At 36.9% G+C, this 20,263-nt stretch overlaps 1 protein-coding gene across 4 annotated transcripts in view; it reads right to left on the reverse strand.

The window, feature by feature from the left end:
* The window catches only part of Kifap3 (kinesin associated protein 3), a 133,598-nt gene that overhangs the window by 57,503 nt on the left and 55,832 nt on the right, over nt 1-20,263 (reverse strand). For all 4 annotated transcript variants that reach the window (XM_036202184.1, XM_036202186.1, XM_036202185.1 and 1 more), the window contains exons 11-15: nt 16,768-16,868; nt 9,388-9,496; nt 7,911-8,023; nt 4,169-4,334; nt 3,474-3,599 (exon numbers count right to left, since the gene is read on the reverse strand). In XM_036202184.1, coding sequence (XP_036058077.1) covers nt 3,474-3,599; nt 4,169-4,334; nt 7,911-8,023; nt 9,388-9,496; nt 16,768-16,868 — 615 coding nt within the window. The remainder of the gene's footprint in view (nt 1-3,473; nt 3,600-4,168; nt 4,335-7,910; nt 8,024-9,387; nt 9,497-16,767; nt 16,869-20,263) is intronic.

Genomic DNA, 20,263 nt, shown 5'->3' on the forward strand with positions numbered 1-20,263 from the left:
TTTTGCAGCCTCACAAGCTCTTCATCTTCTGTCCATTAATTTTTACTCCCCAACTATCTAGTTTCATTTAATTAATTCTAATCTATAAACTTCTGGCTGTGAGAAGGGTACATGAAAATAATACATACACACTATACTTTTGAAATGGAATACTTTATAATATGACTGTATCATTAGATGGTCTTTTAAAATATTAAAATTACAAAGCAAAATTAAAAAAAAACTCAGAAAAGAAAATGTACAAAAGACTTACATGGGTAACTCATTTTATTCGCCTTGCCTAACCTCAATGGACAGTACAAAGTAGAGGCCAATCTCGTTAGTTATCAGGGAACTTGAAGTTAACACCACGAGGAGATACAGTAGGAACACTGATGGACTGACAGTGCCCAGAGTGGGGACGAGGAGCAGCTTCAACTGTCTTGCCCTGGTAACTGCACTGAAAACTGGCACCACTTACTGAAAGCTAAACAGAATGCCAACTCTCTGACTCGACAAGTCTACTCTTAGGTACACACCTAATAGAAATGAGCACATATGCTAACAGCTAAAGGAAAGGCTTTAGAAACATTATTTAAACAGTTACTATCCCGAATGCCCCATACCAAAAAACCCATCAATGGTACAAAAAATAAGAATATATTTATAATATAATACTATATACAGCAATGAAAAAGAGCAAGCCTATATGTAATATAGATGGGTCTTATAAATATATAGGATAAAATCAGCACAATTTCACTTACACAGTTAAAACCCACACAAAGTCACCCTATCAGTGATATAACTCAAGACCAGAATCACAAGTAGCTTTCCTCTGATGTGGACCCTAGCTTTAACCCTTTTGTGTTTTACCATGCAGCACAGGTGGAAAGCCAGGGAACTAGAAAATGGTCCTGTGGGTGACAGGTAAAGGGAAAGGAAGTAATAGATTACAGGTAAAACCCAAGCATTGAGGTGACTACTGAAGTGGAAAGTCTTAAGCAGGGTGTGGGGGAGCCATGGAGTAAAGGGGAGGCTAACGCAAAGGAAAGAGACATGAAAAGCCACACGGAGCCTACTGTTTCACCACACAACAAAACCGAGTGGAGGGGCAACATATGTGCCTTGGGGAAAGAGGACTGAATGCTGGGGGCCAGCTAAAGGAGTAGGGGGGATGGGGTGCATGGGAGAGGGAAGCCGGTAAAGACAGCTTCACCAAAACTAAGGAGTGTGAAATAGCTTTATGGAAGCTTACTAGTTAGTAAGCTAATTTCAAAATACAACTTAAAAAACAAAAAAGAAAATTAAATTATTACCCTACATGGGTGACAGTCATGTTCCTAGAAGACAGGTTATTAAATAAAAACTGCAATTACAAGGCACAGCATACCTCCCTGTGAGTTACAGGTCTGTCTCTAAACACAGGCTGTGGCCATTGCCCTGTGTTACCCACCATAACTACATGGCAAGACTCTATACATTTTGGCTTCAGGACACTAAATATTAATCTCAAACTGACTGGGAAACTTCCTGCTGTTTAGCTTGCACAGTGCCAAAAAGTGCAGAAGGTTACTAGTCGAGAAAAGACATCAATGATCTAACCAAACCCCAGACCACCCTGCATACTACAACACCAGTCTGCCAGAAAAGATGTGTCTACTGGTACCTAGTGGCAATAATGTTATGGGATAACTAACCACCTTCTTATTGGATTTGAGGCCTGTTCCATAAGAAGGAATTTCATGCCTGGTACTGTAATCCTGGTTAAAGCTTACAGTTAGGGAGGTCATAGACACTCTGCTAAACAGACATGCTGTCAAGTAGCCTTCTAAATATTTATGCTTATGTTCACAGAACCGGGTTGTTCTCAGCCTTGATCAGAGAAGCTCATTCCTGCAGTGAACAGTAGTCAACCAAGAGATGGAGAACTGGTCAAAGTCTGAGAAAAAGAGACTATGTGCTTAGCTCTAATGGGACATCTTTACTAACCAGACTACTAACATGGCTCAGGTAACACTGTAGAAGAGGAGGTGGAAAGAATGTTAAGAGCCAATGATGGGAAGAGTGCTGTGCAAAGTGTCTTCTAGACATCACAGGCCTAGTGCAACAATGCATACACCGCAGCTATGGTTGCCCGCATAAGACCCACACACATCCAGCCAGCCTCACCCTGTACCGAAGGGCTATTGGCAGTGAACAGCTGCTGGGGAGGGAGCATTATTCCTCCTGAGGAAGTAGCCACTGCTTGCTATCCTAGGCTCCAGTGGACCGATCACACCTATGCACACAGGGGCAGCACTAACTGGATTTGGTGGGTTATAAAAAAATGAAGTTGGAAAGAGTGTCTTGAGGGGGCATAGGAAAATCCAGAAAGGGAAAACGGGGTGGACATGATCACATTTCATTATGTGTGTGTGTGTGTGTGTGTGTGTGTGTGTGTGTGTGTGTGTGTATATGAGAATGATTCTCAAAAAGGACACTTAAAAGATAGAGATCACTCAATGGGAAGCATTAATGATTAGGAAAACAGCAGCCACACTTCTAGAATGCCAGTAATATTTATTTCCCTATATGGGTAATGCAGTATGGCTATGCTTAGTTTGATGGTTCACCTATAGTTCATGGATTTTTCTTATGTAGAGTATACTTCAAAACCATCTACTAAGATCAGTAACGTGTGTCTATCTTATAAATGGCTCTGGAAGGACTGAGAGGAAGAATTGTGCTTTCTTTAGATGTCTCACATTAAGTTTAATTTTATATAATTAGCTACTTTTAATCTATAAGATGCAGTAGAAAATCACCCCAGTGAAATCATGTCAATTTCAGATAAATTTTATCTGAAAGGGGGACAATAATGAGCCCTGGCTCCACAAGAGCAATACAAAGTAAGGGCAAGACTCAGGTCCCAGTAATACTCTACCCTCACACTACTGCGGCTAATTCAATTGAAATTCAGGTTCTCAGTCCTGACAACCACATTTCCAGTGTTCAATGGTCACATGTGTTGGGCAGGGCAGATAAGATATAGGACATTTATTTGCCTGGCAAGTTCAGAGGGCTACATCCTGTGGATCTAGAAGAGACTATGATGTTTAGAACCAGCTTCCAGTTAATGTTCCTACCAAGAAGTTGAAATACAAAAAGGAAGGGCTGCACAATAGAGAAAAACAAACTCAAACCAGGATAAAGTTCGACAGAAAGAAGTGATTCAGTAGAACTTCTTGACTCTGGGAAAGGAGGGAAATGTCCATGAATTTAGTGCAGAATTACTTCATAGTAACGTTCTTAGCAGCAACCTCAAGTCCTTTCATAGTATTCCATCCAATCCCAGTTAGTAGCTTGTTTAGTTCATTTTTCTTAACTACATAACTGAGTTAATTCTATGATTAATGAATTAAAATGCATATTATATAACGTTGCAGACTATATTTTATATTTTCAAATTTAAAATAATGTCCCTTATGCACTGGCATGAAAATGAGAATTACCATTCAGCAGTTCAATGAGTGCTGGGATTATCCCGGATTTCGCTAGCAGTGCAGCACATGAGTCATCCATAGACACAGTTCCAATCATTATAACCACTTCTAAAACAAGGTCGTCCTCTGCAGCACCTGGAAAATCAAGGCAGGGAAGGTTCTCATTGAGTGTCCTGAGCAAACCCATTTGTTGTGCCAAATGTGAGTGCACAGAAAAGATACTGAAAGATGTTAAATCCATCCCTATGAATTTTTGACATGCTTATAAAGTTGTCTATTTATTTCAGATTTTTCATGTTTATCCATGACAGCTTGAGGAGCTGGTAAGACAAGAGGATATATTAAATATATTTTTCAAAATACAACTGAAAGATAATGTAAGCAAATGGTTAAAAGTCTCTTTAATGTTTCCAAAAACTGCATGTGTGCTTCCACATCTGTATGTAGTCATGGGGGCAGGGCACTTGTTAACAAAAAGACAGTAAAAATCTAAAACCAAAAATAAATAGGGAAGGTAAATTAATGTTATGAAATCACTCTTAGGACAAATGAGGACTTATAGAAAACAGGGGACTTGGTAATAGTTTCTAAAAACAATGCTGTTGGAAGAGTATGCTACCTAGAACAATGGACTCACACAATGCTGTGTGAGCAGCCCTATCCAAAACCTAGAGCTTAAGCAAAGCTATAAAATGGACACAGACCTGGCTTCAGCTTATCTTTGAGGAATGGAACCAGCTTGTACTCCTTCAGAACCAGCTCCCAGTCTAGGTCTGGGATGGTCAGATTTGCCAGAGTTCCCAAACACTCAATTACAAACTCCTCCTCTTCATCACTGGATATCTGGGCTGCAAGGTCCCCAACATAATCCTGAGGACAGCAGAATTGAACAGAATTAAAATCTAGGAGAGGATACAACCTAATATCTGAATCCACTGGTAGAAAAATGGCAAAACAAAACATAATTCTTATTTTAACTGAGTTAACTTGCTAAGGGTCTGATGATAAGCTCCAGAGAGGGTAGATTGACTGGATAGTTATAACATTACAGTGCAGTGTGGGATTTCTTTTTTTTTATTTTTTTCAGCATGTTGAAATAAGTGTGGTAATTGTGTACAAAAGTAAATAGATAAGGGAAGAAGGGTTGTTTTCTCCCCTGTGGTCAAAATTTGCAGATCCTGGATTCAGAAGACTTAATCTCGACTCATAGATCCATCATTTACTGGTTGTGAACCTTAAGCATACTTTAATTTCTGAAAACATGATGATGCCTTTTAAGACTATAACATTGGAACTATCATCTATATAGTAACCACTTCACATATATCAAAGCTATTATCGTTATTACTTCAAATCTTAAAATCTTATGGGCTGTAAGTCAGGTTTCAAGTTAGAGATAGTTTTTTTAATAACTGTGGTTATAATTTATCTGTGTCCCCTAATAAAATTTATCTGAGAATAAGAGGATAAAGTTCAGCCACTATTAGTAAAAACAGAAGTCATGCAATGTTAGCACATGCCCTTAATCCATCTGGATCTCTGTGTGTTCAAGGCCATACTAGGGAACAGAGCCAAGCATGGTGACACACACCTTTAATCCCAGTACCAACCATAGAGACCTGGAGGTCTATATAGACAGACAGTGGCAAGGAAGTGATGTAGCTGGGCTAAGACAGCCAATGAGAGGGCAGAAGTGCAAGGCAATAAAGGCAAGAGTAAGATAGAAAGTAGCTCGCACTTCGGAAGCTGCGGCGTGGTGAGGTAAGGTTATCTGGTGGCTGTTCTGATTCCTCTGATCTCTGTCAGATTTTCGCCCCTATTTCTGGCTCCATTTTTTTTTTTTTATTTAATAAGACTGTTCAGAAATTCATCTATAATCTTATGGGCTGGAAATCAAGTCTCAAGTCAGAGAGAATTTATTTATTTATTTTTCTATCTATCTATCTATCTATCTATCTATCTATCTATCTATCTACTTATTTTAAATTTATTTTTGGTTTTTCGAGACAGAGTTTCTCTGTGTAGCTTTGTTCCTTTCCTGGAACTCGCTTTGGAGACCAGGCTGGCCTTGAACTCACAGAGATCCGCCTGGCTCTGCCTCCTGAGTGCTAGGATTAAAGGCAGTGAGTGCGCCACCACCACAAGCCTATGACTAATATACTCAACAAATATTAAGCACCAGTTAAATGTTAATAATAGTGTTATTGTGTCAGAAATGTTGGGGAAAATATAAAGCCTGTTCCCATTGTGCTTTCAATCAGTCATGAACAGCATTCTGAGGCTCTCTTATGGTTATGTGCCAAGCATAAGTCAAAATGGTCAAGTTTTCAACTTTTGTAACTAGATAAATTAGACACTTTTGAAAAGATGGAAGAAAGAACATTTAGATAAGTAATTTGCTTCTAATAAAAGTACCAGCTGAGCTAACATCTTTAAGATTTTATAACTTACTACTGCAGAGTATAGGGGTGTGTTATCTGGCAAGCTGTGGTAGGGAATGGAGAAAGAATTCTGTATTAAGCAGGGACAGGTGAATAAGAAGGTCTGACCATAAGCCTGGGTCATGGAAATGTGTATATATTGTTTACGTTCTCTCTGTTGAAGACAGAGATTTCTAACAGGCTAGTTGGTATTCAACTGATGCCCAGATGTCAGTATAGACACATTTTCCGAGAAATAAACAGATAGTAAAATGACCCTCACTCTGGGAAGCAGCACTTAAGCAACAGTTGGCACAACTGTCCAAAGCTGGGAAGGAAAGTGGCTTGGGCTGGAGCAGCCAGGAGGCAACAGAGATAGAAACAATCCCCTTGAAGACTAACTTCTCTATCCCTGTTCCTGACACACACAGTGCTGGACCCTGCACTCACCTGGAGCAGTGGTGCATTTCCTGGCTGGCCAAGCAAGTACTTGTGGAGCTTTTGGAAGTAGGAAGCTCAGTCATTGCACTCCCATGTGAAGTTGAGTTAAAGCTCACTGACACAGACCAGGTCGTCTGAGTAAAACCCAACACAGCTGGACACAGGCCTTTCTGGTTCTCTTCCATCTGCATTATTGGACCATACATGACCTCAGAAACCCTGAATCTCATAATTTCACATTACAGTAGGGATCCTACAGTAGCCATCCTACCAATTTTAGCAGGATGCCAAGTATGCAGTAACTTCTTACTGTAGTTTAAACTATATCTTTCTGAAAAAACCTGAGTCCAAAGTCCCTATATTGGGCTTGTTCATGATCAGAGAACCTAAGCACTTGGGTTATCTGAATTACCTCCTTTGTCTTCTCTTTTTTGTTTGTTTCATCTTTTTGAAGTATTTACAAATTGATGATGTGTGTTCTAAAACAGGCACATAATAAAGCTTTAACTCTAGAATGGACTTTAAGTAGAATAATCATGACAGCTAATTTGTCTCAGCACTCACTTAGTATCTGGAGTTTCTCACCACTTCATTATTATTATCACTCTTTGAGAATGGGGCTCTTTCTGTAGTCCACAGGGGAGACAGTGAGACTCAAAGAGGTTCAATGACTTGCCCAAGCATCTGTGGCACAGCTTGGGTTCTTTACCATTCTGCTCTTTTGCTTTCTCTTTCAGAACTCTGGGGACAAACAGTGACAAAGTAACAGGAAGCACACCCTTGGCAATGCACATGTGCCTGGTATGCTGGGCCCTTGCTCTGTGCTTCTGTCAAAGCAGAGAAGAGCACACCAGGTGCTCCGACTACTTTCTGAAACTGTAAAGAATTTCTTGTTTGCTTTTGTTCCATATTTTCATTTTGTTTATTGTTTACATTTGTGTGTGTGGTGTGGAGTACATATGGAAGTTAGAGGACAACTTGACAGAGAAAATGTACGAAACTAATGCAAAATATTAATATGGAGCTGTGTATGTATGCACACATGCACAGATGCCTGCATACGCAGAGGTCGGAGACCAACTTAAGGAGTCAGTTCTCTCCACTGTATGGGTCTTGGGATTGAACTCAGGCTGTCAGAAGGTAATTTAATTATGTTAAATCACTGTTATTAATTGTTGACATTAATAGGCTTTGTTATAACACTGTTATACACATACATAAAAAATCTGACTATAGTCACACATCATTGCCTTAGCCTGACTTCTTCCTTTGCTTAATAGCCTCTTCCAAGGGTTCTTTTTTTCTTGAAAATACTGTAGACTGAGGGAAGCCAGACTCAGAAAGACAGATGCCACATGTTCTCTTTGTGGATCCTGGCTCTGAATCTTTTCCTTCATTTAATCTTTTGAGAATTTTATTCATCAGTGCTGTTGAGTTAATCTCATAAAGGTTTTCAAACTCGGAGGCAGCTTGAGTCTTGAGTAAACATTTGAAGAGAACCCAGGAAGAACTGTCCTCCCCAAATGCAGCAACTTGAGGCTACGGTCTAAAGGTTCGAAGAGACAGAAAGCTGGAAGCTACTCACGATGAACAGATTCTTGGTGGGTCCATCATGCTGGGAGATGTTTCTGATCATCTTCATCAGCAGTGGGTCCTTGAGCTTCAGGGCTCTTTTCATGAGCATCTTCAGCCCATTACCTGGAGCAGAAACATGGACATTTCTGCACAACACTGAGGCTACATTAAGCTTAAGTAGCTTTTTGTTTGAGGTGCATCTAGTACAATGCAGAATCCTTAAGTGTACAATTTGAATTAGATAAATGTATGTGCTGTGTAAACCAAATGACACACCATATAAACTATGCATAAAATATTCCTGTTCATTCCCCTTGTGGCCTGCCTTTCGATTTTATTTCCCCACAAAACTATTTTTCCTTCATCCTTTCTTTTTCTACTTCTCTAATTTATCTTTTCAAACATAGTTGAGCTTTATGATCTACAGCTTCATCAATATAGGCTCATACAACAAATGCTTTCTGGAGTTTGGGTCATGCTCCACAAATAAAAAAACACTTTTGAAAAAATTTATATTTCTAGGAATTCTAAAAATACAAAACTGGAAATTTCATAGAGAAAGGATAATTACTACAGCACTGTTTATGCTCGAAAAGTGTAAAAGTTAACTATGCAAAAGAGTTGAGTAGACCATAGTTCAATTATGCTTTTATTTTTAAATAAACCTATTTTAAAGATGTTTGCTATTATTATTATTTTTGTGTATATGTGCACATGATGTTTGTGTGTTTGTGTGTGCTATGGCATGCATGTGTTTGAGTATGCAGATCTCTCCCTTTATATGGGTTCTGGGAATTGAACTCTGGTCACAAGGCTTGCGTGGTAAGCTCTTTAATCCACCAAACCCTCTCAATAGCCCACTTTAATAAAAGTATTTTATTATATGGGATGATATTAAAAATATTATTTTGGAAGACCATCTTATAAGGCACAGAGAGAAAAATCAGTTTTCCTTTCAAAATTTTATAGAAGCACTACACAAACATTGATTGTATTTATTTCTGAGTGGTTAGAATAAAGATTTAAGTTTTTTTTGCTTGCTCATTTGTATTTTTTTTTATAATGAACATGTACTTTTCAAATAAATAAAAACTGTCCAGTAGACACTGAAACATCCAAGTAAGATAAGTAATTTATCAGGATACAATAGAAACAATAACCTAGTATTCTTTTTTGTTTGTTTTTACGAGACAGCCTCCTGAGTGCTGGGATTAAAGGCATGGGCCACCAGGCTTAAACCTGGTATTCTTATATTTTATTACCTTTCAAATAAATGCAAATAGATTTGTGTATAAAGTATTACCAAGGAGTATATCCATCAGAAAAGGATATCTTATGAGACCCATAAAAGTTATAAGCATACAGAAGAAACTATTTAAGAGAATTTATGTTTGCATTGTATCCTTTCTTCCTTTTATTATATATTTCTCATTATATGCAAATTACCATATGGTAAAGAGGCTACCTGTGAAGCTCTGTGCACTGACCTTCACAGATGAGCTGGACATTTCTCTTGTTAGCAGCAAGATTAATGCAGAAAGAAATCAACTCCAAGTCAATTCGTTCATCTGAACATTCAAAGAGCATCTTCATTAACTAGCAAGAGACACAGTCGTACTTTACTCAAAATATCAAAACAAAGCCCAGAAGTAAAATGTATGAAGTATTCCCTTAAATTACATGTCAGAAATAAGGTAATCTGCATTTTATTACAAACTGGAAAGCTGTAACTGTTAAATAGAGAAAATGAGTAAATATGTAACGAATAACTAAATGACCAGTGTTAAGTACAAATTTCAATTAGAGAAGAGAATGCTAGAAAATATCAAACAACACCTCGGCACGTCAAGGAACTGAAAATATTTCCTGGAAGCCATGCAGTACGAATAAAGAAAACAGTGACAAGGAAGCAAAGGACGCATTATGCTGAAGACCTGAAGGATGCCAGGCATGGCCAATGAAAAGAAGAAAGTTACAGATCCTGCAGCTCCCATAACACGTTAAGGACTCTGGGCTTCGTCCTAGGGACATAACAAAATTACTAAACATTTCTGGGGAGGAAAAGTATCAGAAAAAGAAAGGTACGAATCAGGACAAGCAATGTTTTGTAACATATAGAGATTAGAATCACATTTTATTTCAAATTATACAGGATTACACAAAAGTAAACAAATAAGGAGAAAACGATACATGTAGAGAGAAAGCTCCAACTAAAATGATAGCTACCTGTGCTAGCTATGTTGTGCAAATGGGACAGAAATAAGAGGGATGATCAGAGATACATTTAGAGAAGAGTATCAGAGTGGTACTTAATAACTAACTAGACATTGGGACTAATGGAGAAAAGGAACCAAAGATGACTTTGGCGATCCTGCATTGAGAATGTCAGGGATAATGCTGCCAACATCTAGTAAAACGGTTGGAAGCTAAAAGGGGAAAGTAGTACTTTTGGTTTGACCCTGTGGAGTTCAAGCTGCCAATGACAGTTAAGTACAGATATTCAGTAGCAGGCTATAACAGAGGCCTAAGCTTATGTCTTCATTGGAGGTATAATGTTAGAAATGGCCACAAAGGGCTGATTTCTAAAACTGCAGACTAGACACCAGAACTTGAGTATGGACATAAAATGAGAAAAGAAATTCAGATATAGATGAAGAGAGGGTTTGAAAAGTAATAATCAGAATTCAGGAAAGAAAAGATAAGCTATGCATGCCAATAGTGATTTATTTGTTGTGTATATATGCATGTGTTTCTGTCAGTGGGTGTGTACATGTGTGCAGGTCATTGACAAACTTCTGTGGTGGGTGTGCACGTGTGTGCAGGTCATTGACAAACTTCTGTGGTGGGTGTGCACGTGCGTGCAGGTCATTGACAAGCTTCTGTGGTGGGTGTGCACGTGCGTGCAGGTCATTGACAAGCTTCTGTGGTGGGTGTGCACGTGCGTGCAGGTCATTGACAAGCATCCCCACAGCTTCCATGTGCTTGCACCGTCGCCCCAGGCTTTCTCTTTATAAAAATATGGCTTCTGGAAATCAAGGTCAGGACTTCATGATTGTGTGGCAGACATTTTACTGATTGAGCTATCTCCTCAGCTCTGTACCAGTAAGCCCTAAATGAGCAGATTTACACGATTCAGAAAATACTCTTCTATTATGGGGAAGCCAACAAGATAAATTAGTACATATTAAGTAAAGATATTTTTGGTAAGTCAAAGTTGCTTGTAAGATATAAAGATATAAATATTTAAGCTTTATAAGATAGATATAATAAAGACATAACATATAAAACAGTCTAAGACATATATTTCCATGTTGTATTTTAGGATAATACCTTATACAACCATGTACTTTCATTAATAATAAGGTCTATTATTATTATTTTTTTATTTATTGAGGCTATAATTGCATTAATTTCCACAATTTTTTCTTGCCTCTGATTCCTTCCATGTCCCTTCCACTCCAATACTCTATCAAATTCATGGCCTCCTTTTCTTTAATTCTTATTTTGTATACAGTAAAGTGAGTACATTTTTATTTTAGAATCTGACCTGCAAACTATGGTTTTAACTACTTTCTGTGTTCGCTCTAGAGAGCTTCAAAAAGGACACACAGTCAATACAGTCAAAATCAGTAATTTTTGTTGTTAGCAACAAACAGCTTGAAAACAGAATTAAAAACACTATTCTATTCCAATTATCATGAACAATTATAGTAATGTGGTATAATATACATGCAGAAACTACATAACACTTTAAGAATTGAACCACTGGCATGTATCATGTCCTCCCCAGAGGGCAAGTCACAAACCACAAATGAGTCACTAATGAATCTCTGAGTAAAAGATCATTAACACATAGTAATGTTGTACTATAAAAAGACTCTAAGCCAAAAATAAAACGATCTTAATTTACTGGATATATATTTAACAGATCTGCTATCAGCCAATTAAAAAATAAGTAAATTAGCAAAAAATGTGGACGACTATCCACTAATTAATAAAACTATGTTTTCATATTATAATTCAAAATCTTTTACTGCTATCTTCCTTCAGAACTTTTACTAATATGAAACTTTTTATAATGAAAATCTATTATACCGAAGCAGTGCTTTAAGGAGGTAAAATATTATAACAATGTATAAAAATTACCCTTGAAAAATGAGGTTGCAGGTGACATATTTAGAAGGTGTGGGTTAAAAAAGTAATTTCCTTGCTAAATATCTTGTAGAAACAATCAGATAGGTTTTTTTTTTTTTTAAAGGTATGGCTTGAAAACTTTATTATCCCATCCATAAAACAGAGAAAGAATTTAAGCACGAGTAAAATGTATGCTAATAGAAAAATCTGTTTCATCCTAATAAGAACACTTCCATTTTAAAGCACTCCAATTTAAAACCAGCCTAATTCAAACTGCAAGAGCCACAGTGCAGTTGGCTTTAATTTGATTGCTACCCATGGTACTTCAAACACAAGGTAATTACTGACAACTAGGAAATATGAAAACTAGATTTGTTCTGTTTTAACTGTCTGTTTTCATCTTTCACTAACCTAACAGGAAAGCACTAAAAGGTCTTCAGCCTGTGCAATGAAGAAGCAATGGCGTTCAATCAGACAAGTCCCATATTGAGTATCAGATACCAAAGACCCAAGACTGAAATCACTGTGTCTAGACTCTCTGGCACCTGACTTCACTTATTTACCAGTGACCAGAGGCCAACCCCCACAGCTCTCTGTATTCTCATACACCTCTACCACCCCAACCCCCAGCCAAACATCTTTGAATGATTATGCCAGAACTGTGCATGCCGCAGGAATCTCTTCTGACTGGCTACTCCCTAGCTCTCCTGTTTGAAGTGATGTTCTGGTTTCTGAACTCAGCAGATAATGGCAGCAAGAGCAGAGAGTGCTGTCAGAAAGGACGTTTACCAGCATTCAGCTCAAAAGAAGCTTGTAGATCAAAGTGGGGCCAAACAGGACAACTGCGGTGGAAAACACGTGGACCCCTCTGACGACTCCTGCATGCTGCTCTAGGGCAAAATATTCAATAACACTATGACATCACCACCTAACCATGTACTTTGATTGGCCATTCTATTACCAATAAATACTTTTATAAGCATCTGGATGGCATTTGCACCTATTTAAACAAAACATGCAGCTCAGAGGTCTAAATAACAATGAACTGTTAATGTGTACTTTTAACTATTATTAGACTACAACCATTAACTCCTGGTTATCCAAATATGCTTACCTGAAACAATCCACCCACTGAGCCCATTAAGATCATACATTAAAAAAAAAAAAAAAAAGATGACCTGAACTCAAATTTTGAGGAATAATGACAAATAGGGGGAAGAAAATGAGAACACAACAAATAATTTCTGAGAATAAAGTACAAAGGAGCAAAGCAATGCAATACTGGGTGAGATTATGAGGAACACTACATGCATAATCACCTACTCTGAACATTTGATATTTTCAGAATGTGAACTCTAACCTAATTACAGGTTTATCCTGTAAACACATAGAAGATACTGCACCATGAATGAGTCAGAAATGATGAAAAAGACTCACATTTTACTACAAGTCATACTTTATTTATAGTCTAGATATCACATATATATGCCATCTTATGTAATTAAGAATATAATCATATTAAACATTCTCTCTGATCACTAAAATAGATATGAATCATTGCTGAGCCAATACATTTCTGCCTTCAGAGTTATTATTGTCTTCTCTGAAAAATTCAGGTGTAACACTTGAAGATTTTTATTTTTATCTTTAAAGAAAAATTAATGTCAATGCTTAGAAAAGAACAAAGCTCACATTGACCTGCCAACACCGCCACGGTGACAGGGCTTTCTCTAATACATAGGTCAATTGGTATGCTGCCCTCAGTAACTCTAAAGCCCACTGGAAACACAAATGCTGCCCCTGATAGGAGTCTATTTTTAATTTCTGAAGGAAATATTCTATTTTTATTTAACTTTTAATTTGTTTTCTATTATTCTTTTATTTTACAACAAACAATGGATGGCAACAAAACCACGCCAGCTCTTATTTAAGTATGTCAAAATTAGACAGTACAAAATCAAAGTTACACATTTTAAATGATACTTAAGGAATAAAGAAATATATTCTAGACTATCATTTGGTTTTATTAAAATATTATCTTAATACTAAAACGTTTCAAGATATTACAATATAATTTGGTATACTTAATCTCACTATTCCTCCAACAGTCAACATTTCAGAAAGATAAAAGAGAGAACAAATAAAAGCCCTAAAATTGTCAAAACTTGAATGAGTTTTGGAAAATTTGGCTCATGAAATACAGATGACAAATGTTTTAAAAATTTCTTCATCCACATGTGTGATACTAGAATGCTCTTTGCCAAGTATATATGGAGGGAAGACTGTTTTTGAAAGGATGGGGGAACTTTTGTTTACACCAAGTTTTAAGCTGCACTTACAACTATGTCTAAAAATTACTCTAAACAGGCTCTTTTTGAGTCATTTAAAGCTTCATATTTTACATTTGAGATTATATGTTCTACAAGAATCGGAGAACTCCAAATTCAATCTTCAATGTAACAAGTTTTCCACCTCTTCCTGGTTTGTGTTTATTTCTCTTTTAAAGTTATTTTTAAAAATCTAAATCTAGATAAAAAAGTCATTCTTGGAGAGATTTTTTTGGCTGCTTTCCAACTAATATCCTGTAGTCAATGAAGGTCAGACTCTGAAGGAGCCTGGAGAAGGAACACCCTTTGAAACTACAAAGCAGAAACCTCTGGAAGCCTTGGAGCCTGGCTGCAGTGAATCACCTGTAATCTCCCCTGGGCAGGGCTACTCTGTCACTGTAAACATGCTGGACAGCTTGATCACACTGCTCGGCTATCAGCTGATAAGGTCACCACTGTGAGGACATGTCCTGTTGATAAGATGTGCTGTGCTGTCTTTGAAGGACATCTGTTTGCTACAAACACTCACTTTACCCACTAAAGCAAGAGGAACAAGCCTTTGAAATGGCACCATTTTTTAAATGCATAGAAGGAAAAGGTTAAAATTCTTGAAAAGCAAATTTATAAATTCTGACTCACTAATTTAGAGTAAATAGAGGGACAGCCAGAGTTGACAAAAAGAGAAATCCGAGCCAATTTTATTAGAACAAGGAACTGTGTAGCAGGAATGAAGAATTACTTTATTAAGTGTGCTCCAGTCTTGTTCTCAAGTGTGTTCACAGCCTCTTTTTTATTTTATCTACACACCTTCTGAATTTTCTTTGGCTATTTTAAAAAATTTTCCATAAAAATGCAGTAAAAAGGTCAGTTGGTGTTGCAGGAATCCAGGGTTCACGTTACTGGAGCTTTACTGCTGGTGATGGATATAAGAGTGAGTCCATGAACATACAGTCCCTGAGAGTGTATAGATTAAAAAACAAGTCTACACCTTTGAGACCTTCAGAGCTAACGTGTAAAAGGTATCACACAGGTGAATAACAGAAAACCATCCTTGAGAACAGCACTGTAACAACCAAAGAACCTGGATAAGGCATTTGACCATCACAGAATGCCGTGTACTTAAAACTGTCAACTATAAACAAAATTAAAAAGCAGGGAACAAATGTGGGAAATATTTGTAACATGGCAGATAAAATACTACAAAATCAACCTTCTTAATCAGTAATATTAATACACCACTAGAAAACTGCATGAAAACTATACTAGAATAGAACATAGATGCTAAAAAGATGAAATATGTTCACCTGCACCAACGTTCTAGAAATGCAAATACATCAAAAATTTGAAGCACCACATTTTTAGAGAAATAATGATAACCATTATTGTTAAGGGTGAAATGGTGGCTAGAAATACAAACACCCTTTTTAGAAGGTAACTGGGTCAATATACAGAGACTCAAGGCTCGTTCCTTTTGACCTAGGTATCCATCTGCTATAAACTGCAGCTAAAGAAGTACATAAGCACACATGACTGCAAAGATGTGGATAAGTATTCATGATGGATTTTATCCTCTACTTATGTATGTAGATGCTTTTATGCAATAACCTGGGAAAATCTGAGTATATAATTTAATTGTGGTCATTAAGCACAATATTATATGACCTTTAGAGACAGTTTATAAAGAATAGTTAACTATATGGTATACTTCTGATCTATTCAGTAAATAGCTCCACATATGGAAAAGTTATATGTGATATAACCCAATATATTACTACTTTCACAATATACAAGGAGGCTGGAGAGATGGCTCCGAAGTTAGGAGCACAGGCTGTTCTTCCAGAGGACATGTGTTTGATTCCTAGCACCTACGTGATGGTTCACAACTGTTTGTAACTGCAGTTCCAAGGGATTGGACACCCTCTTCTGGCCTCTGTGGGTACTGCACACATGTGGTGCACAGACAAATATGCAGGCAAAACTCATACAAACACATAAAAAATAAATGGAACCTCAAGAAAATGCAGAAGGATGGGTACAAAGGAGTCATTTATCATTGGGGTATGGATAATCCATCTGTATTTGTTGTTGCTGGGACCGGCATCAAGCACTCTAGACAATGGTGCTGTCACTAAGCTGTATGCCCAGCACTAATTCTGTACTTCCAAATTTTTAATAAAAACCATACTATTAATGTTAAGAAGCATTTTAAGAAATAGGAGATCTAAGAGACAAGAGTGAGTGAAAGTACTCATAGTTTATTTTTTAAAAAAAGATTCAGGTTTTTTTTTTTTTTTTTTTAAATTAGGCCTTTGAGGATTTTGTACAATGTGTTTTAATCATATTCACCCACTTCCCCATTCCCTATGAGTATAGTTCTTAAATGCTGTCCTCACTTAAGTCTCTTACCTGTGGTATGCAGTCAGTATATGCAAACATTGATTTAAAGCGGTCATCCATGCTTATATGGTAAAGCACACACATTGCTATTTGTTTGTAGTTTTCATTGCCTATGATAAAAAAAAATCATGGTTACAATGATAGAAGCCATATATGTATACATACCATAACTCAAGTTAGTGAAGTATATACTAAAAATCTTTAAACTGCTAAATCAAATATTCATGTAACTTGATCAGGAAAACATTTTGAGATTCTTATTTCAAATATGAATTCTGAATCACACTTATATTAATTGTGAGTATCAAGACAGATGTCTATTTTACATGATATATTTTTGGGGAAACTAATTTAATTTCTAGAAATTTACTGTACTCAGTAGCCTAGTATAAAGTAGATTGTGTCATTGGTTTGCCCATTCCTTACAAATGAATACAAATACAAGATTAAAACAGTTGATTTGCAGTCATTATGTATAAGATATCATAAACAAGTACATTTGAGTTAGAGGTAATGAAATCTGGATCATCAGTGAATTGCTGAAATAAGTAGAATAGCATCAGTAACAGGAGAAATAAAGTTTCATCAGAAACTGCTAAAAGCCACAAATTCTTTACAGTCTGGGAATGTCCCAGAGTTCTGAAGTGATAATACTCTGGGCTAGGGATTTCAGTGTAGAAGACTTACCCAGCATATATAAGTGACTCAGTTTGATTTCAAGGTTAGTATGTATAACAAGGTAATTAATAACAATAGTGACTAACAATAATCACATATTCAACATTTACCACGCAAAAGAGCCCTATTTTAGACAGATGGCACAGCACTGAATCTTCAGAATAGTCCTCAATAGATCTTATCATCCTTCACATGAGGGAACTCAAGCTTAGAGAAAGTAGGTACTTATCACATAACATTGGAAAAGTTGGCAGAGATTTAAACACAGGTCTGTCTGCCCTCAAAATCTCTTCCCAGTTATAATAGTCTTAAACATTTTTATATCATACTGAGGAACTTTTTGCCACATAAGGTATTATTATCAGGTGCCAAGAACTTTAAACATTATTACCTGATAAAATAATCTTTCAAGTAGAATTATTTTAAATTGAGAAAACATATCGTGTAGAATTGATTTTAGCAATTGTAACAAGGGTCATGTATAATCCCTGCTATTCCAGCAAGGCATGGCAGGAAGATCACACATCCAATACCTGGCCTACATAGTGAGTTCAAGGTCAGCCTGGTAATTTAGTAAGAAAGACCCTGTCCCAACTTTAACAAACAAAAACCAGGACTGAAGTGTAGCACCTTGGTAGAGGGCTTGCTTACCCTGTGTGCAAGCCCTAATCCATCTTCCAGTTCTGCCCGAACAAATTATTTATACCAGCAATGAAAATAATTCCTCTCGATTAAAAAACAGATTAATATGATTATATGCTTTACATAGGAAGACAAGTAAATATTTTTACCTTAAAACTATGAATTAATAATTCAACTGCTTAGAACAGAATATATGTAGGAAAGATATTTTGTATTAAAATATTAATTTTTTCTTTATAAAATTATAACAAGTTTAAATCTGACTGTAGAAGAGAGTATGATTTGTATTGTTGTTTTCAAATAGGGTTTCTCTATTTGGCCATGGATGCCCAGGCTGGCCTAGAATTAACAGAGATCCACCTGCCTCTGCCTCTCAGTGCTGGGATTAAAAGCATGTGCCACTATACCCAGCCAGTGTGGATTATTTTAAGGTAAATTTCAGATCTCTTATTTGAAAACAAGAAAAGCTGAAGAAGACCTTGAAAAATGAGTGGTATGAACAAAGACCATCATCTTAAATGTAAAGTTAAGAAACAGTAATGGGGGAGAAAGTAATATTTAAAGTTTTAAGATGGAGGCCACTAATCCAATGGCTGTACCAAACATAGAATTTTAACTATTATTTGAGGGCATGAATTTTATTTGGAGAAAAATATGGTATACAGTTTGTGACACTCTTCCAAATAATATAAAAGCAGACATTCCCAATGTCAACAAAGCAATCTATAATTCATAGATTTCAGTAATCATAACTTTATATTTTGACATTTAATTATGCTTACCTGCCACAGAAAATCATGTTTAACATAAGTTTTTATGGTATATATGTGCAAAGGAAAAACGTTTTCTCAGAAGGCAGTATCTCTTAGGTTTGGCCAGACCGTCCTTCCCCATTTTCAGCTCCCACCCTAAGAGAGTGAGCTACTACAACATCTTCTACAGTAGAGCCCAGGAAAACTCTCCCTCTGAAGGCCGCCATCTCTTGCTCTTTCAGTTACTTTCTACAAGAAACATGGGCCAGGTGGTGTGATTTCCTCATCAGGATTCTTGAGTTGTAAACTCTACCTATCCCACTATAGCCCGTCTATACAATAGCGGGTCTTCCAAAGGGGCACTCCCTTAAGAGTTACTTAAAGCAATCCTCCCTAATGGCATCACAAGCAAAAACAGGCTGCCAACCATTGGTACATTGGTGTGGCACTCAGGGCTCTGCAAATTTTGAGCAGAGTGGTGTACAAATGGAATATTTTGAGAAGTAGGTCTTAATAACTGGATGTGAATTAGACAAATCTGTTCAAGTAATAAGGGTAGGTTTGACAAAATAGCCCAGTTATTATGATTTCTTTGGTATATATGGCTATAAACATGAACCATGATGAGCTCACTGACTATTAAGTGTAGAGGGTATAAGCACTTTGATAGGATTTCCTCAGGAATTCACTGTTAACTATCTGGATCATTATTTGAATGTGTTACTGAATTATCTTAGCATTTGAGCAATCATTCTCCCCAAACTGGTCATTCCCAGCTCAAGAGTGTTAATACCTTAACAAACTGGTCGTTAACTCTAGTAACTGATTTTGTGGGGATTGTTGCACTTACAAAGTACATGCAAGAGTTTATAAGAAGTACTGCCACCCTGTACCGATTCTTTTTAAAGAAATTTACAGCTGTAGTTCAGCTGGAACAGCTGAAGTGGGAAGAAAATCAGTGTTCTGGGCCACTCTCACAACTGAGTTTTCTGCCAACTAAAGGGCAAAGTACATGCCAGTCGGTTTTGAGTTTTAAAATGTCTCCATTTGTTCATCTCTGAAGTGATCAGTAGAAACCCCACTCAGTCACTAATTTTATAAGACACTGGAGATTTCCCATTCACAGATCACTCAAGGAGAAAGGTGAGGTTTGAACATTAGAATACCAACCTAACTTTCTGCTCTTGTTTCAGACCCAGTTCAATACCGCAGAACAGAGCAAGAACACACATTATGAAGCCACATTCTTAGCCAGATTTTTATTTCCTTCTATATCCCATGTCAACTTTGATCAAAGTAGAACACTTTGAAAAGAAAGGAAAAATAGCAACAGAAGCACTCCTATATTTAGAATAGCACAGCATTAGGTGATATTTTACCCTGAAAACGCTCTATGAATACAGCATGCTGCAAATGTCAAGTCCAAGAGTAAT

This window comes from Onychomys torridus, chromosome 11 (assembly GCF_903995425.1).
Source record: "Onychomys torridus chromosome 11, mOncTor1.1, whole genome shotgun sequence".
NCBI lineage: Eukaryota > Metazoa > Chordata > Mammalia > Rodentia > Cricetidae > Onychomys > Onychomys torridus.